The 25,031-nt window shown below is 39.8% G+C and overlaps 1 protein-coding gene across 3 annotated transcripts in view; it reads left to right on the top strand.

Moving 5' to 3' along the window:
* The window catches only part of LOC126253572 (zinc finger protein 846-like), a 57,258-nt gene that overhangs the window by 17,110 nt on the left and 15,117 nt on the right, over positions 1–25,031 (top strand). Inside the window, exon 2 of one of the 3 annotated variants that reach the window (XM_049954996.1) lies at positions 8,574–8,699. In XM_049954996.1, coding sequence (XP_049810953.1) covers positions 8,639–8,699 — 61 coding nt within the window. In that variant the 5' untranslated portion in view covers positions 8,574–8,638. Of the gene's footprint in view, positions 1–8,478; positions 8,721–25,031 lie in introns of those variants that run through there. The other 2 variants (XM_049954994.1, XM_049954995.1) reach the window with 2 other exon arrangements.

The raw sequence follows: 25,031 nt of genomic DNA, 5'->3' as shown, positions 1-25,031 counted from the left end.
CTCTTTCAAATTCTGAAGGTGTCAGGGGTAAAATACAGGGAGCGAAAGGCTATTTACAATTTGTACAGAAACCAGATGGCAGTTATAAGAGTCAAGGGCATGAAAGGGAAGGGGGGGGGGGGGGGGGAGTGAGACAGGGTTGTAGCCTCTCCCCGATGTTACTCAATCTGTATATTGAGCAAGCAGTAAAGGGAACAAAAGAAAAATTTGGAGTAGGAATTAAAATCCATGGAGAAGAAATAAAAACTTTGAGGCTTGCCTATGAAATTGTAATTCTGTCAGAGACAGCAAAGGACCTGGAAGAGCAGTTAAATGGAATGGACAGTATCTTGAAAGGAAGATATAAGATGGACATCAACAAAAGCTAAATGAGGATAATGGAATGTAGTCAAATTAAATCGGGTGATGCTGAGGTAATTAGATTAGGAAATGACAAACTTTAAGTAGTAAATGAGTTTTGCTATTTGGGGAACAAAATAACTGATGATGGTCGAAGTAGAGAGGATATAAAATGTTGACTGGCAATGACAAGGAAAGCATTTCTGAAGAAGTGAAATTTGTTAATACTGAGTATAGATTTAAGTGTCAGGAAGTCGTTTTTGCAAGTATTTGTATGGAGTGTAGCCATTTATTGAAGTGAAACATGTACAATAAATAGTTTAGACAAGAAGAGAACAGAAGCTTTCGAAATGTGGTGTTACAGAAGAATGCTGAAGATTAGATGGGTAGATCACTTAACTATTGAGGAGGTACTAATAGAATTGGGGAGAAGAGAAATTTGTGGCACAACTTGACTAGAAGAAGGAGTCAGTTGGTAGGACATGTTCTGAGGCATCAATGGATCACCAGTTTAGTATTGGAAGGCAGCGTGGTTGTGTAAAAATCATAGAGGGAGACCAAGAGATGAATACAGTAAGCAGATTCAGAAGGATGTAGGTTGCAGTAGGTACTAGGAGATGAAGAAGCTTTCACAGGATAGATTAGCATGGATAGCTGCATCAAACCAGTCTCTGGACAGAAGACCACAACAACATTCACAGAATATATATGTGTGCAATTGCCTGGCTCCATAACCTGATGTTTGTAATTTTGTTTAGCCAAAATTTCAGAATGAAATAAGCTTGGGATTATGTAACACAACTGCCCATTATTAGAAACCAAATGAGACATAGTAACAATGACAAAGAAGAAATAAGAGGTGCCTATTGATAAAAATAACATTCAATATAACAAGCTTATTTTCAACAATAGTATTCTTGCAAGTTGTGATCAATTTTATCATTCCCTGAGTGTTTATGTGTTCTATATTTTGTCACATTGGATTATTCTGTTAGCTGTTTTCATTATGTATCAGCATAATCTTGGGGGGGGGGGGGGTATGTGAGATGCAGCAGTTACATGCACACACCATTTGTATACATAATTGCCAAATTCTTATTCATCCAGAATTCCATTTAACTTTTACATTCAGAGCCTAGTTCAGCAACTACTGAAGACAGTAGCATACAGAATCATTTTATTGAAAGAAATATTCATAATACCTGTAAACTACATGCACGTCAAACTTCAGCCATGACAGAAGTTATATGTTTCAAGACTGGTGTAGCGTATTTGCAATCCATCATTTTCCTCTTTCAAGGGAAGTTTTACTTTGTCCAAAAACTTGGTGTTTGTAAAATTAATTTTTATTCAAATTCTCATTTTCTAGAATGTTACAGTCTTAAGATGTAATTTATTTCAAAATCCAGTGTTGCCCCAATTTTTCTGTTTCCAAAAATATGTACAGTTATTGAAATAACATTTTAGTTCATTAATTATTCCAATAATAAATTTTCACATTCTAGAGAATTCTGAGAACTTTGCAAATCCCCATGCACTAGTATCTATTATTTTGCCATTTTCTAGTTATACTGATTTTGGTTGGACAAATTTACATCACTGCCTATTTTATCTTTTACTTTTGCTATCCTTTATATTTAAAATGTACTAGTCTTGTGTTGTACCATTTTGTAGCTTTTCTAATATGTTTCTCTACAAATAGGCACTGTGTGCAAAGGCTCAGTAAGGTGCTATCTATTCATCAACAAGTGCACAATCTATATTCAGTTTCTAGTTTTCAGTTGTTTTCTGTAGCTCATTGTACAAACTTGTATGTATGTATGTATGTCTGTCAGAACCTATGGGTAATGTTCCATGTCAATCAGTGTCCAGGAGTAAATATGTAATGTTCTCTTCAAAACAACACGTTTAGTTATAATGTGACTTGTTAGTATTTGCTAGGCTAACATTAGCATAATTAGCTTACTGATTTGTGAGACTAAATGGAAAGAACTCCTGGCATTTTCTAAAATACTTGAGGCATTAATGAAAATCCGGGTAAAAAAATATATAGAAAACATGAACTAATAAATAACAGTCAACAGGGTCTTAGAGCAGGATACAGTACAGAAGTAGCCATCTCAGACTACACAACCAAAATAGTAAGAAATTTGGAGTTAAAATAAACATGTTAGTAGTAGTAGTAGTAGTAGTAGTAGTAGTAGTAGTAGTTTATTCATCCAGAGACAATTTACATTGCATGGATTTCGTCAAAAAAATACATAGTATGTATATACATACATATAGGGTGAACAATACTATACAAAATACAGATGTGCATAGTAGACCACATATCATCAGACCACATTGAAATAGCATGTACAACTTTCATTATTTACATTGATGTATGAGAAAGACTTTTTACATGGAATACACAGTTGATATTTAGATATAACACATACAATTCTAGCACTTTTGTACATAATATTTATTTAGATCATAGCAAAAGTCAGATAAAAATTACTATTGGCACAGAGTACATAAATATAATTGTTTGGTATGGAGCTATTCCAGGTATTCTTTTACACTATAATAGCAGTTGGTCATTAAAAATTTGAATACTGCTTCTTTAAATGAAGACAATTTTTTTATTTCTTTTATCTTTACCGGTAGTTTGTTATACAGTCTACTTCCTTGTATGTTTGTTTGTTTCTGCACCAAAGCCTTGTTAACTCTTTTTATATGAATGCCATTGTACTTTCTTGTGTTGTAAGTATGTAGATCCGAGTTGGATTGGAAATTGTTAATATTTCGTTTTACATTAATTACGCTTTTCTGTATATAGAGGCACGGTAGGGGTAGAATTGTTGGAATTAATTCAGGTTTTTCCTAAGCTTTCAATACAGTGAACCATGAAATACTACTAGGTAAACTTGAAGCAATAGGCATTAGGGGAATTGTCAAAAAATGATTTGAATCCTACTTGCAAAAAAGGTCACAAGTTGTTGAGCTTAGGTCATCTCACAATTTTCATAGTTTTAAATTCATATCAGAACCGAAGCAAACTGAAGTAGATATTCCACAGGGCAGCATCCTGGGTCCAACTGTTGTTTCTAATTTATATTAACAGGTTCCAGACAACTCAACCAAAAGTCTGTTATTTGCAGATGACACAAGTACCATAATTAGCAATATAAAATAATCTTTGTGTTCTACAGAAGAAAAAGTATTCTCATACTCACAGCCATGGTTTTATTGAAATAAGCTGACTTTAAATACAAAAACAAGTAACATCATACAGTATGCAAGTAAGGGTCAAGTGTAAAATATATACATGATACTGGAAAGCAAACAAATACAAAAGGTGTCTACTACAAAGTTTCTGGGAATGTGGATTGACCAACATTTAAACTGGAATGAGCATGTTGTGTATCTTACACAGAAACGCAGTTCAGCATGTTCTTTTTTCCTTAAAAATAATATTCAAGTTATGGGGCCCAGAATGTACTAGAGCTGTGTACTTTGATTAATTCCAGTCAGTTGCAAGCTGCGGCATATGTTTTTGGGGCAAAATCAAATCAAGATTAAAAGAAATATTTATTATACAGAAAAGAGCTATTTGTTTCACGACTAACAGTGCACCATGAACACACAGTAGACCCTTATTTAAACTGCTAAAGATACTAACAATACCATCTATGTATCTTTAAAAATTCCTGTAAATGATTAGTAAAATTCACTGTAATCTTCAAACCAACTCTTAACTACCATAATCTACAACACGAAGCATTGTAAAGACTTCCATATTCCCTATGTAGCAAAAACCAGAAGTCAGAATCATGTCAGTCACTTAGGAATAAAGCTTTTAAATGCACTTCCATCCCAAATTAAAGAGCTGGAAGACAAAAGTTAATTTAAGCATGAAGTAAAAAACTACCTCATGGATAAATGTTTCTGCAGTATCAGTGAATATCTGTCACAGACAATAAATTTAAACCTTTACTTGATTTCAATAATTTAAATGAATTTAAATTTATTTTCAAATTGTGAAACACACATAAAAATTCTGTTAAGTGTCCCCAACATGCATAAGGCACATTTAATGCCCTACATATGTTTGTCATGAGTATGTCCTTTTTTGGGTAAGTGTCTGTTCTCTATTTATGTACTATGTGTATGTAATGTGTTTTGCTTGTTTATCATGTTGTGTGTTGTTATCATGTATCACAAGTGTGATCTTCTGGATGATGAATAAAATAAATAAATGAAGAATGAGCTGGCCATCTACAGGGTTTATGACAGTAAATATTAATGATGTGAATGTTAGTCTCAACTGTGTTATCTACCATAATTTTGCTATTGATTAAAGCTTCTAATAATTGGGGTTTGACCGAGCGAGGTTGCACAGTGGGGAGAACACTACGGTTCAATCCCGGGTCCGGCCATCCTGATTTAGATTTTCTGTGATTTCCCTAAATCCCTCCTTTGAAAGGTCACGGCTGACTTTCTTCCCTATCCTTCCCTAATCAGAAGAGACCTATGACCTCACTGACTGATCTCGTCCCCCAAAAACAACTCAACCCAATTGGTTTTGATCTTTTAGAAATTGTTTGTGAAAGCCTAATAACCATCAAGAAGAAGAAAGCTAAAGAAGAAAATCTGCAAAACTAATGAGGCATATGAACAAGTTGTGTTGGCTGGTTTGTGAACCATATTTGGTGAAATGGTCTTTTATCCATCATCACAACAATTTCAGGCTACAGTGAAGAACAAACTGCCTGTGTGCTTGAAATGCTGTTGATTGAATTGTGGAAGAGTAGATTAATGCCTAAAACGCCTCTAAAGGAAATAAAAAGAAGTCAATATTTTGACAGATGAGAAAAAAAGGAAATTAAATTAGTTTCAACATTGAGTTCAGGCAGACTAAGAGGATATTAGATGTGCCAAATCAAAATAGAAGTCACATGGCCAAGATGCAGAAATATATTTTGGTTCTTGCAGAATCAGGATGATAGATATAGAAAGGAATATAAATAGAAACAATTAAACGTGAAAAAGAAATTCAGATTGTTTAAGTATTTCGAAAGAAGTCTGCCAAGTCAAACAGCAACTGGTTAGTCTATTCAATTTGTATGTCACATCCAGGCAAGACCAGCAATTGTATCAGTGTACAAACAAACTCAAAGTAGGTGGATATTCATACCACATGACACTTCATCATTAATGTTGAACAAAAAGTACATGAGAAGCATACGAGTGGGAATATATTTGTATGATATACTGAGAATAGAAGTGTTGTGCATTAGAAACCATATCTCTTGCTTTTATTTTATCAGTTTTAAAGTTTAAGAAATTAACTTGTGTTTAGGCTATGTGATTAGGTTTTCTGGACACCAGATGAAGTATGATTTGCATAGTGACATTCATTTGTACTGTATGAAGTGACAGTATATGGTATTTTAATATGTGACTTACATCAGATGCTATTACATCAGTTAAATTTTCCTTTTATAATTGGTACACCATTTTCAAGCTCTAAGAGAGGTACTGTCTTCTGTATCACTCTTTATGCTCATATTCTAACAGAACTTATAGGGAGTAATTTTTCAGAAAGTTCCTAATTTATATTATTTGTGTGAAGTACGTTTTCAGCATTTTACTTCAGCAAGACAGTAAGGTGTTTAACTAAACTTGAATGTAGGAGAAGCGTGGTTCAAATCCTCATTCAGACATCCAGTTTAAGAGTTTCTGCAGTTGCCTAAAATCATATCGGGTGAAATTAGCTCAGTCTGGATGGTATATGAGAATGCAACTTCCTTCACCTGTTTCAATCATTTCACAGCCCTCTGAAAAATACAGAAATTAAATGTACATGCTACATAGTAATACAAAGACTTTAATATCATACAAGCCTTCTGGAGTACTTGATGTTTCAGAGTTGAAATTAGGCTTCATGTTTTTTCTTTGGGTAGAAGAAGTTCACACAGTTTCATTAGAGACTTTATGTAGTGTGGTGAAATGACACCAAGTGCATACATGATAACCTTGATGTACTTAGAAAGTGCCTTAGTTAACCTTAGTTAAGGACCATCTTATAATAATTATGATAATTTTTATTTTGTTACAGGCCAGCTAAGGACTACTTTGAGATAACTATTTATTTCTCTTTTCCTTCATGTTCCTCTGAAATTCTTTGATTTTATCAGAATGAGTTCTTTTCCTCTCATCTGATCATTTGAAATGTTTGTTGTATCTTCCTGAAAACCTTTAAATTTCTAGACTCCTAGTCTGAGTTTCTCTCTGTTGAGTAAGGCCTCTTGTTCAGTCTGCACTTCTTCTAAGTCCTTTTCTGTCCTGCCTCCATATCCATTTTCTTTGTCTGTTTTCCTGGTCTGGAAGAATGTGTAGAACTTCTTTGCTAACGTGTCTTCCTACATTCTCTCTAGTTGTCTTTAGAGGTTAATAGATCTTTTCTTGCTCTCTTCTGCTATTTATGATTTAATTTTGATAAATTTTATAACTTTTTTGAAACTATGATATAGGTACGGTGTGCAAAACACTTTCTTTTCCATTTCCTCTGTATAATTTAAAGTTTCAATAAAGAGCAGCACCCCAAAACAGAATAGTGGCAGCCTACTCTACACAGAAGTCCCAATACAGCAGAAAGAAAATGAGTGTGCAATGTATCATGTTTGTTGTTTGTATGAACTTGAAAATTATCCTTGATACAGATGAACCAATTGCTTATATTTCAAAATAAAACAAGTAGCATGAAAATTTATTGTTAATAAATGTGTTATACTTTTAATTATGTTTTTATGTTTGCTGTTGGTTGGTAGTGATCAAATATTTCAGATTTGTAATTTTCAAGAAACATTCAGAAAGTTAATGCCCAAGAGTTAAAGTAAGCAAATGCAGTCAAAAACAGTAAGAAGATGTGTTTGTCTTAATGTAGCATGAACTGCCAAAATTAAGTTGTTATGTTATTTTTAATTCTCATGAAGCTGCCATATACAGTATTAGCAGCCATGTTTCCCGTTCATTGACCTTTAGAAAGTTAATGCCCAAGAGTTAAAGTAAGCAAATGCAGTCAAAAACAGTAAGAAGATGTGTTTGTCTTAATGTAGCATGAACTGCCAAAATTAAGTTGTTATGTTATTTTTAATTCTCATGAAGCTGCCATATACAGTATTAGCAGCCATGTTTCCCGTTCATTGACCTTTAACCCCTGCCACACATTACTATTCATAAGTGATCTGGTATAAGTTGTCATGTATTATCAAAAGCTTTGGAACTCAAGTAAGTGTTTATTGTCTTTAATCTTGTGCTGCTAAAATATTTAAAACAGTTATAAAAATCTTTCAGGGAATATTTTCTAAAATAAATGCATCACACATATATTGTGATTGTTTAGCAATCAGTAAATGTGATACATGTGATTCCATAATGTCTGCGTTTTCCTTACATTACATGAAATTTGCAATTTGTTATTTGCCTTTATACTGGAAGACATTTCTCAGGTTCATTACAAACTTTTATTCAGAAGATCAAGGATTAATATTTATGCAAACAGATTCAGATATGATGTTTTCAATTACCTTGAAGGTCCTTCTGTCAGAGAGGAAAGTGTTGTGTCGATTCCCTAAGGTCTCGACACAATGAGTGGCTAGGTGCACGCGAAACTAACGCAGACGGGCGTAAATTCTGAAACAGGAGACTGGATGAAAACTATAAAGAAAAGAAGAGAGATTTTAATATACTTAACTTTAATGTAGTCTTGTTCTTGTTGAAATACATCTCTTGCATAGTAGTAAGCAATTAGCAATGATACACATGGCGCCTTGCTAGGTAGTAGCGATGGACTAGCTGAAGGCTATTTAATCTGTCTCTCGGCAATTGAGAGGAATACTTGGTAGGTCTAGTCGCAAGCTATGTCGTCCGTACAACTGGGGCGAGGTCAAGTCCGTGTCTTCTGACCTGCCCTGTGGTGGCGCTACGTTTGCGAATACACAGTGGCGACACGCGGGTCCGACATGTACTACAGGACCGCGGCCGATTTAAGTTACCACCTAGCAAGTGTGGTGTCTAGCGGTGACACCACAGAAAGAACTCATCTGGGACTGACACGCATCTGCTGGGCTTTCTCGTAAAACTGTGAGAATATATTGTAGCTAATATTCTTAATAGCATTTCATTAAAGGAGTACTCTGCCCTATTTTCATGCTGATATTGACTTGATTCTTACTTCTTCACAGGTTGGAGTGTTGATGATGTGGATGGACAAAGAGCAAATAGACATCAGACATTATTTATCTGCAGGATGTGTGGGAGAAATTATGTTCACAAGAAGAACTTACTTAGGCACATCCGTGTAGAGTGTGGTAAAGAAGCTACATTTTCATGTGAATACTGTGATTTTGTTACGAAATACAACTTTTGCCTACAAAATCATATTCGTCGACTACATATGCTACAGATATCATAAGTAGTCATATGCCTGAAGTAAAAGTATTTCCACTTGCTCTTTATGTTTATCTTACTACAACATCTTTCTTCAGCATCACATGTTGAATGTCTATCATCAGTCAGCTGACACAACATATTGGGTCAGCTTTTTAACAGAAGCATCTGAAACTGACCTGTCACTGTGTATAAATCTTGAAATTTCATAGTGTACAATATTGTCTTTTTCAGATGTGTGTGTGTGTGTGTGTGTGTGTGTGTAAATTTATGAAACATTGTGACTCAATAAAACAGCAACTGTTATGTTGTTCTCTAAGATCATGTACGAGTTCTTGTTCTTTGCGTTTTAAATCATTGAGCTTGAATGTTTTTTCCCTATGAAGGTGACATTAATAACATTATTTATTTGAATATGTATTTGATTTTATATTCACTTGCCTTTGAGGTTTTTTTTTTTTTTTTTTTTTTTTTTTTTTTTTTTTTTTTTTTTTTTTTCCACCTTGAAGTTAATTTTGGCACTGAAGTGCCTAAGAGTCGATCAGAATCTTGAATCTATTGGATGGTAATACATATATGTATTCAAATGAGTGGAATTGTTATAGCTTGAAATGTGAGACAACAACTAAAGTTGATGTAATGTATGGTAATTAAAAACGGTATCAGTTAGTTCTGTAATTTGTAACTTCAACACTTGCAAAAATCTTTAATAGCTTGTCTGGCATGTCATTGTAGAATAGTTACAATAAACCACATAAAGCAATGGATCCAAAAATAATTGTGGTGAAAGAGAGACTGAAAGTAGTTACCAAAATACTTGTAGACTTAAGACTTTGTCAAAGTCACCAGTCTCAAATTAAAAGAAACAAATTCTATCCAAATAATTGCATGGTACACTGCGCAGTTAAATAATGGAAAATCGAGGATAGGAATGACAATGTTAAGAAAAGGATAGTTACTGCTCACCATATTGCAGAGATGCGGAATTGCAGATAGGTTCAACAAAAAGATTGTCAGGAAATAAGCTTTCTGCCAACAAGGCCTTCATCAGATATAGAGGACACGCGCGCGCGCACACACACACACACACACACACACACACACACACACACACACACACACACACGCGCATGTACGTGACCACAATCTCTGCCTGCCGAGGCCAGACTGCGAGCAGCAGCGCATGACGGGAGAAGCAACTGGGTGGTGGGGTAAGGATGTGGCTAGGGTGGGGAAGAGGAGGGATAGCAGGTAAGGTGTGGGGGATGGTAAAGTGCTGCTTGTGGGAGCATACAGGTATGAAGTGATTAGGTAGTAGGGGAGCTAGGGGCAGTTTTGGAGGGGGGGGGGGGGGGTAGTGGAAAAGGTGAAAAGTAAAAAGACTGTGGTTGCATTGATGGAATACAGGCTGTGTAGTGCAGGAATGTTAACAGGGAAGGGACTGATGGGTAAGGACAATGACTAATGAAGTTGGGGCCAGGAGTGTTATAGGAAAGTAGTATATATTGCAGGAAGTCTTACCATCTACACAATTCAGAAAAGCTAGAATTGGTGGGAAGGATCCAGATGACATAGGTTGTGAAGTAGTCATTGAAATGAAGAATGTTGTGTTGGACAGCATGCTCAACACCTGGGTGGTCCATCTGTTTCTTGGCCATAGTTTGTCAGTGACTATTCATGTGGACAGACAGCTTGTTGGTTGCCATGCCCACGTAGAATGCAGCACAGTGGTTGCAGCTAATCATTGTAGATCATACGGCTGGTTTCACAGGTAGCTCTGCTTTTTATGGGATAGGCGATGCTTGTGTGTGGACTGGAGTAGCTGGTGCTGGGAGGATGTATAGGACAGGTCTTGCATCTGGGTCTAATACAGGGATAAGAGCCATAAGGCAAGAGACTGGGAGCAGGGGTTGTGTAAGGATGGATGAGGATATTGTGTAGGTTCAGCGGGCAGTGGAGTAACACTGTGAGAGGGGTGGGAAGGATAGTGGATAGCACATTTCTCGTTTCAGGGCACAACAAGAAGTAGTCGAAAACCTAGCAGAGAATGTGGTTCAGTTGCTCCAGTCCTGGGTGATACTGAGTCACGAATAGAATGCTCCTCTGTGGCCAGACAGGTGGCATGTGACTGCAGAGATAAAGCACGGGAGATCTGTTTTTGTACAAGGTTGGGAGGGTAATTACGGTCTGTCAATGCTTCAGAGAGACCCTTGTTATATTTCGAGAGGGACTACTTATTGCTTCAGATGTGACAGCCATGGATGGCTGGTCTGTTCCTGCAATATGTAGTACATTCCCATAACCACCCCAGCCTCAAACTTCAGTAGTCATTGTCCTTACACATCACCCCTTGCTGATCCCATTCGAGCACTACACAGCCCTCTATTCCACCAAAGCACCCACAGTCTCTTTACTGCTCTCCTTTTCCACTACTCCCCACAGTCCTCCATCTAACTTCCCAACTGCACCCAGCCGCCCTATCCTCTCTCCACCTTACCCCTGTATGCTCCTGCAAGCAGCACTTTACTGTTCCCCATCCCTACCCTGCTATCCTTCCCACTCCCCCTCCACACCTCAGCCTCCTCCTTATCCCCGCCACCCGGCTGCTTCTCCTGTCATGCGCTACTGCTCAGAGTCTGGCATCAAAGCCAGAGACTGTGGTCGTGTGTGTGTGTGTGTTTTCCATTTTCTATTTCTCATGAAGAAGCTTACTTTCTTACAGTCTTTTTGTTATACATATCTGTGGCTGAGCATTTTCACTATATGGTGAGTAGCAAGTATCCTTTTCATAATATCGACACTGTCTAATTGCTATTGTGTTTCCTCATTGATAACTGCTATTGTCTTTCCTCACTAATAATTGCTATTGTGTTTCCTCATTGCACCATGCCCCTCACACACATGTCATAGTATACAGAACATTACTTCTACTTTCTGTGTGTATGAAATGGAATGGCTGTTAGTTGTATAATGTCCTAAGTTAGTGATTTACAGTAAATGAAATTGTTACTAGTTCATTAATAGTTTCACTAATTTTTCATTGTTTCTGAATTATCATAGAAGATAGTAGCTGGTCTCTCCATAAAGCTTCAATTCTACAATTTGTTCCACATCCTGTATGTTTTTGCATCAAATGTTAACAGTACTTCGAATGACTGCGTATGTATTAACTCTAGTGTCAGCCTCAATCCACTTTCCCTTTCAGAGTAATTGGTTTTTGGATGAAATCATTGGCTAAAACAATAATCTGAGCTAACTTCACAGCTTTTGATGCTAAAATAGTGCATAACAGGGTATATGAATGAGTACAGTCTACAATGAAGTCACTAAGACTAATTAAACATTTTCAAATTATGCTAGTGCATGTTATGAAGAGACAGTTATTTGTTAAATGGTGAATGATTTTGTCTGCAACGAATTCTTCTTAGGAAAAAGAAGTTATGGTACATATTAATGAAATTAATGATGTATTTGTACTGTACTGCTTTCTCTCTGTGGATTATATGCAGGCTATAGCACCACCTTATAATGTTACATAAAAATATTTGTGCACACTGGAAGAATAGTGATTTCATATTGATTTCCAAACTTAAGTGCTCTACCTGCCATTCAGTATTAAACATTGGTGAGTAATTCATTATCTGTTAATAACAGAAAATTTATCAATTCAAATTTAATTTGATCTTGTGAATATCTTTTTATGTATCATAAAATGGTGGGTGTCCATTAAAGAATTTCCCAGCTATACATTTTAATTATGGCATCTGTAAGCATTGTAGAGTGTTGGTTCAAGCTCACAATTAAAGAGGAACTGAAACTGTTTTACATAACCACATGAGCAAATACTGCTTTGTTGTTTTCCTGTTTGCAGCAACACATATAAAAAAGGTCGACTCCTGAGTGTAAGACATTTTGTGTTCTGCAGTTTTCTAAGTCTGCATCTGTAATTTCAGTTCAATATGAATTTTGTTCAAAGTTTAATTCTGATTCACCATGTAGCAAAAGCATCTGCTGATGGTATAGTCAATTCAAAACAATTGTATGTGTGTAAAAGGAAAGATATGGGAAACAATAGTTTCTGTAAATGATTTTGACTGAGTCAGAGTGTCTTACCTTTGTAGTGCTGAGAAATCTGTTCAGAAAGCAATTCTTGAACTTATATTGCCAAAGACAGATGTGTGGAAGGTTTTCAGAAAACATTGACACATGTGTCTGTACTGGTTACAGTTGGTACATGCTTTAAAGCCAGACCACTATGGTGCATGTTATGACAAGTTAAATGTTGCAGCAGGAAGATTACTTTCTTGACTGTATGGTGTTCAGTGATGAGGCAACTTTTCATCTAAGTGTCAGCAGTGCGTAAGTAGCAGCATTACTGCATTTACAAGGCAGTCTTGTATTTTAATAACTATTTAAATTTTGTGTCGAATTGTTTGTGCTCTCTGTAGATTAGTTCAGATGTATTTAGCATGGATAGGAACTACAACTGCTGTGTTCGGATGTGCGGATGTGGGCTGAGTTGGCATCCCTTCGCTCGCAGCTTCAGGCAGTGTTGGCTTCGGTCACACAGCTTGAGGCTGTTGCCGATGGGCATCACTGTGGGGGTCAGGATGGTGGTTTGTCGGGAATGGCCAGCTCATTCCACGCATCCCCCAATCGGACTATAGCTGTGGCTGTCCAGGATACTGCCCACATTGAGGCTGACCCCTCACCTATGGTAGAGTGGGAGGTCATCTCGAGGTGTGGCAGGGGGCGAAAGACATTCTGGAGGGCTGAACAGAAGGCCTCTCCAGTTTGTCTGACGAACCGGTTTCAGGCTCTGTCTCCAGATGATACTGATCTTCAGCTGGACACGGCTGCTTGTCCTGTTCCAGAGGTTGCCCCTCAGTCTGCAAGATCCGGGGGGTTGCAGAGGGTGGGCTTACTGGTAGTTGGAAGCTCCAACATGAGGTGCATGATGGTGCCCCTTAGGGATATGGCTGCAAGGGAGGGGAAGAAAACCAATGTGCACTCCATGTGCATACCAGGGAGCGTCATTCCAGATGTGGAAAGGGTCCTTCCGGATGCCATGAAGGGTGCAGGATGTGCCCATCTGCAGGTGGTCACCCATGTTGGCACCAATGATGTGTGTCACTATGGATTGGGGGAAATCCTCTCTGGCTTCCGGCGACTATCTGATTTGCTGAAGACTGCCAGTCTCACTAGCGGGATGAAAGCAGAGCTCACCATCTGCAGCATCGTTGACAGGACTGACTGCGGACCTTTGGTACAGAGCCAAGTGGAGGGTCTTAATCAGAGGCTGAGACAGTTCTGTGACCGTGTGGGCTGCAGATTCCTCGACTTGCACCATAGGGCGGTGAGGTTTCGGGTTCCGCTGGATAGGTCAGGGATCCTCTACACACAGCAGGCAGCTACATGAGTAGCAGGGGTTGTATGGTGTGGACTGGGCAGTTTTTTAGGTTAGATGGCCTCGGGCAAATACAGAAAGGGCAACAGCCTCAAAGGGTGCGGGGCAAGGTCAGGACTTGCGAGGACCAAGCAGCAATCGGTATTGTAATTGTAAACTGTCAAAGCTGCGTTGGTAAAGTACCGAAACTTCAAGCACTGATAGGAAGCACCAAAGCTGAAATCGTTATACGTATGGAAATTTGGCTGAAACCAGAGATAAATTCTGCCGAAAATTTTACAAAGGCACAGACGGTGTTTAGAAAGGATAGATTGCATGCAGCTGGTGGTGGCCTGTTTGTCACTGTTAGTAGTAGTTTATCCTGTCATGAAATAGAAGTGGATAGTTCCTGTGAATTATTATGGGTGGAGGTTATACTCAAAACCAAGCTAGGTTAATAATTGGCTCCTTTTACTGACCTCCCGACTCAGCAGCATTAGTGACAGAACAACTGAGAGAAAATCTGGAATACATTTCACATAAATTTCCTCAGCATGTTATAGCCTTACGTGTTGTTGTTGTTGTTGTGGTCTTCAGTCCTGAGACTGGTTTGATGCAGCTCTCCATGCTACTCTATCCTGTGCAAGCTTCTTCATCTCCCAGTACCAACTGCAACCTACATCCTTCTGAATCTGCTTAGTGTATGCATCTCTTGGTCTCCCCCTACGATTTTTACCCTCCACGCTGCCCTCCAATACTGAATTGGTGATCCCTTGATGCCTCAGAACATGTCCTACCAACCGATCCCTTCTTCTGGTCAAGTTGTACCACAAATTCCTCTTCTCCCCAATCCTATTCAGTACCTCCTCATTAGTTATGTGATCTACCCATCTAATCTTCAGCATTCTTCTGTAGCACCACATTTCGAAAGCTTCTATTCTCTTCTTGTCCAAACTATTTATCGTCCATGTTTCACTTCCATACATGGCTACACTCAATACAAATACTTTCAGAAAAGACTTCCTGACACTTAAATCTATACTCGATGTTAACAAATTTCTCTTCTTCAGAAACGCTTTCCTTGCCATTGCCAGTCTACATTTTATATCCTCTCTACTTCGACCATCATCAGTTATTTTGCTCCCCAAATAGCAAAACTCCTTTACTACTTTAAGTGTCTCATTTCCTAATCTAGGTGTAGATTTCAATTTATTAGATATAGACTGGGACACTCAGATGTTTAGGATGGGTGATAGGGACAGAGCATCGAGTGGCATTATACTGAGTGCACTATCTGAAAATTACCTCGAGCAATTAAACAGACCCGAACTTTTTGACTCTGTAAGCGCAGAACAGGGAATCAGTGATCAAAGGCCATTGCAGTATCCCTGAAAATGGAAGTAAATTGGAATATAAAAAAAGGGAGGAAGGTTTATCTGTTTAGCAAGAGTAATAGAAGGCAGATTTTAGACTACCTAACAGATCAAAACGAAAATTTCTGTTCCAACACTGACAATGTTGAGTGTTTGTGGAAAAAGTTCAAGGCAATTGTAAAATGCGTTTTAGACAGGTACGTGCCGAGTAAAACTGTGATGGATGGGAAAAACCCACCGTGGTTCAACAACAAAGTTAGGAAACTACTGCGAAAGCAAAGAGAGCTTCACTGCAAATTTAAATGCAGCCAAAACCTCTCAGACAAACAGAAGCTAAGTGATGTCAAAGTTAGCATAAGGAGGGCTATGCGTGAAGCGTTCAGTGAATTCAAAAGTAAAATTCTATACCGACTTGACAGAAAATCCTAGGAAGTTCTGGTCTTATTTTAAATCAGTAAGTGGATTGACACAGAATATCCAGACACTCTGGGATGATAATGGCATTGAAACAGAGGATGACACGTGTAAAGCTGAAATACTAAACACCATTTTCCAAAGCTGTTTCACAGAGGAAGACCACATTGCAGTTCCTTCTCTAAATCCTTGCATGAACGAAAAAATGGCTGACATCGAAATAAGTGTCCAAGGAGTAGAAAAGCAACTAAAATCACTCAACAGAAGAAAGTCCACTGGACCTGACGGGATACTCATTTGATTCTACACAGAGTATGCGAAAGAACTTGCCCCCTTCTAACAGCCATGTACCACAAGTCTCTGGAGGAACAGAAGGTTCCAAATGATTGGAAAAGAGCACAGGTAGTTCCAGTTTTTAAGAAGTGTCATCGAGTAGATGCACAGAACTATAGGCCTATATCTCTGACATCGATCTGTTGTAGAATGTTAGAACATGTTTTTTGCTCACGTATCATGTCATTTCTGGAAACCCAGAATCTACTCTGTAGGAATCAACATGGGTTCCGGAAACAGCAATCGTGTGAGACCCAACTCGCTTTATTTGTTCATGAGACCCAGAAAATATTAGATACCAGCTCCCAGGTAGATGCCATTTTCCTTGACTTCTGGAAGCCATTCGATACAGTTCTGCACTGTCGCCTGATAAAAAAAGTAAGAGCCTACTGAATATCAGACCAGCTGTGTGGCTGGATTGCAGAGTTTTTAGCAAACAGAACACAGCATGTTGTTCTCAATGGAGAGACGTCGACAGACGTTAAAGTAACCTCTGGCGTGCCCCAGGGGAGTGTTATGGGACCATTGCTTTTCACAATATATATAAATGACCTAGTAGATAGTGTCCGAGGTTCCATGCAGCTTTTCGTGGATGATGCTGTAGTATACAGAGTTGTTGCAACATTAGAAAATTGCAGCGAAATGCAGGATGATCTGCAGCCGATAGGCACTTGGTGCAGGGAGTGGCAACTGACCCTTAACATAGAAAAATGTAATGTATTGCGAATACATAGAAAGAAGAATCCTTTATTGTATGATTATATGATAGTGGAACAAACACTGGTAGCAGTTACTTCTGTAAAATATCTGGGAGTATTCGTACGGAATGATTATAAGTGGAATGATCATATAAATGATTATAAGTGGAATAATCATATAAAGTTAATTGTTGGTAAGGCGGATGCCAGGTTGAGATTCATTGGGAGAGTCCTTAGAAAATGTAGTCCATCAACAAAGGTGGTGGCTTACAAAACACTCGTTCGACATATACTTGAGTATTGCTCATCAGTGTAAGATCCATACCAGGTCAGGTTGACAGAGGAGATAGAGAAGAATCAAAGAAGAGCGGCACATTTCGTCACAGGGTTATTTGGTAAGCGTGATAGCGTTAAAGAGATGTTTAGCAAACTCAAGTGGCAGACTCTGCAAGAGAGGCGCTCTGCATCGAGGTGTAGCTTGCTGTCCAGGTTTTGAGAGGGTGCGTTTCTGGATGAGGTATCGAATATATTGCTTCCCCCTACTTATACCTCCCAAGGAGATCACAAATGTGAAATTAGAGAGATTCGAGTGCGCATGGAGGCTTTCCGGCAGTCGTTCTTCCTGCGAACCATACTCAACTGGAACAGGAAATGGAGGTAATGACAGTGGCATGTAAAGTGCCCTCCGTCACGCACTGTTGGGTGGCTTGTGGAGTATAAATGTAGATGTAGATGTAGAAGCTCCATGATTCAAAGGTGAACCTGAAGCCTTTATTTTGCAACAAGATGGAGCCTCTCCCATTGGCATCTATTTGTATGAAAGTGGCAGCACGTTGGAGTGCCTAACCATTAGATTGTAACAATACCAGAGAAGGAAAGTTGCTGCTCACCATATAGCGTAGATGCTGAGTAGCATAGGCACAACAAAAAGATTCACACAATTAAAGCTTTTGGCCATTAAGGCCTTTGTCAGCAGTAGACACACATACACACACGTGCACACACACACAGACTCACATAAACGTTGATGTAAGTCTGTGTGTGTGTGTGTGTGTGTGTGTGTGTGTGTGTGTGTGTGTGTGTGTCTATTATATGCCCTATTATGCTGTTGACTTTTAAAGGGCCAGGTGTTAGGCTGTTACTTAGTGTGTCTATAGTAACATTTGATCATTTCAGTCTGACAGTACAGGTCATAAGGTGCAGTCATGGGCTAGAAGATAAATAGAATAACACCTTATTGCTAGGTTGTAGCCATGGGACACAAATGTCAGAACCAGTACAGAATCCTTTGTGTAATGATTACTATGTAATATATTTTTTAAGTGAAGAACAGTGTTCAGTAGTGCCACCTGTGCTTTGTCCCATACTGCCTTGAGCTGTACTGCATACAATTTGGCATAACAGTTAGCTTTGCTGGCTGGCATGCTGCATGCTATCAGTTCTAACCCTTCCACCATCATTTATTTCTTATATAGTGACTATGATTTCTGAAAGGCTCTAGAACTTTCTTTTGTTTAAAATGTGTGTAAACTGTGGAATATTTGATGTTTGTATAAATAGCAACACATAATTTCCAATAGTTGGTTTATCTTCTATCGGTATGTTGGTGTTCGTAATAAACATTTACTTCATTGCTAACCCAGCTTTCAGATTTGGACTGACTGTGGATTACAAAGCTGCCAAGTACTTTCAAAAGTCTGCATCACCATGACTCCAATTAGGCAACATAAAAGCTGTAACTTACATGGACAGGAACTGGAATACCAGCTATGCACCATTTCCGAGTTCCATATATTCAGGAAAGCAATTGGTACGAAAACAGTAGCAAGTCAGATGCACATCAAGTATCTATCAGTGTTTTCTGGAGACACTGGTCAGGACCCAACAAAATGGCTGGAAGGATTTTAGTGAGTCACAAAATACAACAGGTGGGATTACAAAATGTGTCTGATAAATTTGTACTTTTACCTGAGTGGCATAATGCAAGAATAGGCAATAGATCTTTAGCTGGGGCAAATTCCAGGCTGAAATGAAGAAATCTTGGTGACAATCATCAGCAAGTCTGCTTAGCAGAAGAACAACCGAAGAACACAGATCACCAACATGGGGAAATGACACAGTCTTACATAGATAATGTTCTGACTGTAGCCCGCGTTTGGAATCCAAATATCACAGAAGCCAACAAAATTATACACTTTATGAAAAAAAGTCACAGATGACTTGTATCAAGGTCTTACAACAAAGGGTGTTGCAACAGCCAAAAAATTCATTAAGTGGTGCCAGCACACCAAAGAAATGCAGTAGAAAAGGAGTCAGATGAAAGAAGTGTGACTGAATCCCGAATGTTGTCTATGGCAGTTGTGGAAGACCACCACAACCTTGCTTTGCTCATCCACCAGCCAGTAAGAGAAGAAATACACTGCTTTATGGGAGCCAGAACTGTCAGACCAAGTAAGCAAGAGATAGCAGACGTGAATGTTAACCCCATATGTAGGAGAGTAATAGAGAATGTTGTAAAAGATATGTATCAATCTTTAGCACCAATCTCCACCACCATTCAAACATGCCAGGAAGAATGAACTCAAACTTACACAGCAGCTGTCAAATGACAACCCAGCATCGGACTAATGGAGGTATAACCAACGCCTCTGCCAGGTGTAATACCCTGCAGAAGAACAAACATTACAAGGACAGAGGACAACACACCAGTATGTTTCCACTGTGGAAACCCTTGGCACATTGTACACTACTGCAGAGAAAAATGATGACTTTTCAATGACTACTGTGCTGCCAGACATCAACCATCCCAATAGTCCTATTTATCTCAGTCAACAGCAGACAGTTACATGCAAGCTGGGAGATAAAAGCCTTTGCTGTACCCTGGAAAAGATCACTCCCCATCACCATACAGAAGTAACTAGCTGCTTGCCTAATTACCAACTTCAGGAAAGTAAACAAGGCAACCTTGTGTGGAGGTAAGGTTGCCACAGATGAAAATCCTCTATGGATTACAGTTACCAAGATGTCAGAAGATCTCATCAATGGCCAACATACCTGGGCATTAGTTCTTTTTCTGTAATGTTGAGTGCTTATCACTGCGAGCTCAAGAGGTTGACGTTCCTTCACATGAAAGCGATTGTCATGAAGGTCACAAATGGGAGACATGTCCATCTGACAGGAATGTGCATAGCAAGAATAACAGTCAGTGACAGAACACAGCATTCAAGTTTGTCAGTTTATCAGAATGTAATCATAATGTTGTTCTCGAAAGAAATGTCTGGTTGGCATCAAAAGCAGTCCTGTATCACAGACCAGAGCTCCAGATTGACAGAACTTTTCCAACAAGAACAAAAATACTCTGGGGAGCTGTTTCCTGTTAAAGACCTTATTATCCAGCCATCATTAATGATACAAATTGCAGTCATCACTCTCGATACCCAGTTAAATTGTTGATTGAAAAAATGTTACTCAGTGTCACAAAAGAAGTCCACATCCTAGAAATGACCATTAACATTACAAATGATGAAGGAAAACTTCTGATCACTAATTGTCTCATGCAGCACAATTTGTCCTTAATGGAATGTGCACAGCAGCGTCTGAACTAGTCCAGGATGGGCAGCACAGTGCTATCAACAAAGAATTGCCCTCCAATACTACTATAGAAAATGCAGTGGCAAAAGCTACTATCCAGCTGCCAAAAGGATGTGGCCTGACCAGGGAGCAGTGTTAGCAAGGAAGGGAAAAAAAAAAAAAAAAATGAAAAAGTGGTCCATGATAAGACACTGTATCAACACTATGGATCATCTATAAATTAGCTAGCACTTGTACAGGATGACACCAACTGAACAAAGTATAGTTCAGCAGGAAGTCGAGGAGCTGCTGCAGGATTACATAACTGAACCTGCAGAGAGTCTCTTAATCCTCTCCTCTAGTCCCTATTAAGAAGAGGTAAAGCACAAGTCATTTCTGCATCAACTACAAATGACTGATAATAATCTTGAAGAAAGATATCTACCCATTGCCATGTATTGGTATCACTCTGGACTGCTTGAAAGGAAAAAAGTATTTCTCTACTGTGGACATGCAGATAGGCCACTGGCAAATTTGGGGATGAGACTGACCAGGGCAAGCACACCTTCATAACTCCTGTTGACCTGTATGAGTTCAAAGTAATACTGTTTGGACGGTGTAATGCTGCATCCACTTCCGAACATATGATGGTCAATCTTCTCTGACACTGTAAATGGATGACATGCCTTTGCTATCTGGGTGATATTTTCAGTTTTTCAAGGACATTTGTAGAACATCTAAGCTACCTAGCAACGACGTTGCAATGTGTTCGTACTGCAAGCTTCTGCCTGAATCTGGAAAAGTGTCTCTTCCTCACCCAAGAAATGAAAATCTTGGTGCTCCTAGTTAATGGTGATTGAGTCCATCCTTATCCAGAGAAAATAAGTGCAGTCACAGTTTTTCCAGTTCCTCAGCACATTTGTGATATGAGACTTTTTTCAGAATGACCTCATACTATTGATGATTCATACAGGACTTCTGTACCAGGAACGTCCCTTTCAAGAATTACCACAAGGAGATGGCAGATTTTCACAGAATAAGGCACAAGAAAGATCTTTCCTTGTCCTTAAGGAGGTGCTAACATCTTCTCCAGCTCTAACGTTGCATAAATAGAACGCTGAGACAGAGCTCCACAGTGATTCTAGCAGTTACATGATAGGTGCAGTTCTAGTACAAATGCAGGAAAGAGTTGGAAAAGTTATAGTTTATGCTCTCAGAGTACTCACCAAGTTTACAACCTAAAAGAGTATCTTGCAGTTATCTGGGCCATCAATAAGTTCCATCTATATTTATTTTGCAAACCATTCACCATTGTGATTGATTACAGTGCTCTGTGCTGATTGAATATCCTGAAGGATCTGTCAGGTCAACTGGTAAGATGAGCACTGATGCTTCAGGAGCATGATGTCACAGTGATATACAAAAATGGATACAAACTCATGAATGCTGACTGCATTTCAAGGAATCCTCTGGAGGCACACAGCAGCATGGACAAAATCTCAATCATCACTTCATATAATAATGTTGGTGCTGAACAGAGAGAAGAACCAGCGCTGCTGTAAACAAGCCTTGAAGAAACAGGACCTTACCAAAGGAGACTTCCAGAGTATTGTATAAGGTGCACTATTCCCAGGGGGGTGAAAATGTTTGCTCAACATCTTAACTCATCTGTGGTCAGTTATCCTGAAGTTTTCCCTTGATGATCAGAATCTGGTCACCTGGAATTTGTGAAAACTCTTAAACAGAATCAGATGCAGGTATCACTGGCCAGGACTCTACTGATCTGTTACGTACTACAAGGGTCAGTAAAAAAGTAATGCTCCATTTTTTATTATTGTTGTTTATCAAGAATTTCAAATGCAACTGCATAAATTGAAAACCACAACATTGACAGGTAATTTGTGACCATTCAGGTAATCTCTGTCCATTTCCAGTGTTTTGGAGTATCTTTTAACAAGGGCATGTGTTCCAGTGTGGTAAAATGCATAGTCCTGGTCAATTGATGCACAGATGTTTTCATGGCCTCGTCATCTTCAAAGTAAATCTCCCAACGAGCATCTTTTAGTGGCCTGAGCATATGAAAATCTGATGATGCACGGATTTGAACTACACTCCTGGAAATTGAAATAAGAACACCGTGAATTCATTGTCCCAGGAAGGGGAAACTTTATTGACACATTCCTGGGGTCAGATACATCACATGATCACACTGACAGAACCACAGGCACATAGACACAGGCAACAGAGCATGCACAATGTCGGCACTAGTACAGTGTATATCCACCTTTCGCAGCAATGCAGGCTGCTATTCTCCCATGGAGACGATCGTAGAGATGCTGGATGTAGTCCTGTGGAACGGCTTGCCATGCCATTTTCACCTGGCGCCTCAGTTGGACCAGCGTTCATGCTGGACGTGCAGACCGCGTGAGACGACGCTTCATCCAGTCCCAAACATGCTCAATGGGGGACAGATCCGGAGATCTTGCTGGCCAGGGTAGTTGACTTACACCTTCTAGAGCACGTTGGGTGGCACGGGATACATGCGGACGTGCATTGTCCTGTTGGAACAGCAAGTTCCCTTGCCGGTCTAGGAATGGTAGAACGATGGGTTCGATGATGGTTTGGATGTACCGTGCACTATTCAGTGTCCCCTCGACGATCACCAGTGGTGTACGGCCAGTGTAGGAGATCGCTCCCCACACCATGATGCTGGGTGTTGGCCCTGTGTGCCTCGGTCGTATGCAGTCCTGATTGTGGCGCTCACCTGCACGGTGCCAAACACGCATACGACCATCATTGGCACCAAGGCAGAAGCGACTCTCATCGCTGAAGACGACATGTCTCCATTCGTCCCTCCATTCACGCCTGTCGCGACACCACTGGAGGCGGGCTGCACGATGTTGGGGCGTTTGCGGAAGACGGCCTAACGGTGTGCGGGACCGTAGCCCAGCTTCATGGAGACGGTTGCGAATGGTCCTCGCCGATACCCCAGGAGCAACAGTGTCCCTAATTTGCTGGGAAGTGGCGGTGCGGTCCCCTACGGCACTGCGTAGGATCCTACGGTCTTGGCGTGCATCCGTGCGTCGCTGCGGTCCGGTCCCAGGTCGGCGGGCACGTGCACCTTCCGCCGACCACTGGCGACAACATCGATGTACTGTGGAGACCTCACGCCCCACGTGTTGAGCAATTCGGCGGTACGTCCACCCGGCCTCCCGCATGCCCACTATACGCCCTCGCTCAAAGTCCGTCAACTGCACATACGGTTCACGTCCACGCTGTCGCGGCATGCTACCAGTGTTAAAGACTGCGATGGAGCTCCGTATGCCTTGGCAAACTGGCTGACACTGACGGCGGTGGTGCACAAATGCTGCGCAGCTAGCGCCATTCGATGGCCAACACCGCGGTTCCTGGTGTATCTGCTGTGCCGTGCGTGTGATCATTGCTTGTACAGCCCTCTCGCAGTGTCCGGAGCAAGTATGGTGGGTCTGACACACCGGTGTCAATGTGTTCTTTTTTCCATTTCCAGGAGTGTATATGGTGGATGAAGCAAGCCTTCCCATTTTTCACAATCTCTGCAGCAGTGTGACAACTGGTGTGTGGTCTTGCATTGTCATGCAAAAGAAAATCCGCCATAGCTTTTGTTGCATGAACTCGCTGAAAATGTGCTTTAGCTGTTTGAGGGTTCTGATATATTGTACTGAATTTATTGTGCATCCCTGCTCCAAAAAATCAACAACACTGACACACCCTGTATCCTAGAATATTGTAGCCATAACTTTCCCTGCCGGTTGCATGGTTTTACCTTTTTCTTCTTTGAGTTTTTCTGATGCCATGTCAGTGACTGCCTCTTTGCTCTTTGATTCTGGTTAAAAAAATTCCAGAAACTCCTCTCCCTCCAAACAGAGCAAGACCTGGGAGGCAATTGTTTTTCTTGTTTCTTTATTCTGTTGGGGTAACATTGAGTACCCAAGTTGTCGTTCAGTCATCATCACACTGAGGGAGGTAATGCAACACAAATCATCTAGGTCTTCCAGCAGACACCACAAATGATATCATCAACTCACTGAATGTTGTATGGAGTCACTGCAGTCCCTGGCCTGCCACTTCCCATTTTGTCAACCAATGATGTTTGCCCTTCAGCTTCGTTACACTGATGAACCCATTGTCTAATAGTGCTGATATCCACTGTGGCATCATCACATATAATTTTCAGTGTTTTGTGAATGTGGACAGGCATTTCACCTTCTGCATTCAGGAGTTGTATCACAGAACGCTAATATGAACATCAAAGTCAGCCATTATGCGCGTGACTGCAGTAATGACATCTGCTGATGTAGAAAGTTAAGACTGCAATATGTTGGAGAAGAAGCTTTGTGGAATAGTGCCATATTCAAATTTTTCATTTAAAAAACTTTATTTAAGGAGAAAGAAACAAGAGGCATTACTTTTTGACTAACCCTCGTATGCAAGCCACTGTAA

The sequence above is a fragment of the Schistocerca nitens genome, chromosome 4, assembly GCF_023898315.1.
Source record: "Schistocerca nitens isolate TAMUIC-IGC-003100 chromosome 4, iqSchNite1.1, whole genome shotgun sequence".
Taxonomy (NCBI): domain Eukaryota; kingdom Metazoa; phylum Arthropoda; class Insecta; order Orthoptera; family Acrididae; genus Schistocerca; species Schistocerca nitens.
The sequence above is the reverse complement of the archived record's forward strand: the minus strand, read 5'-3'. Positions and strand labels throughout refer to the sequence as shown.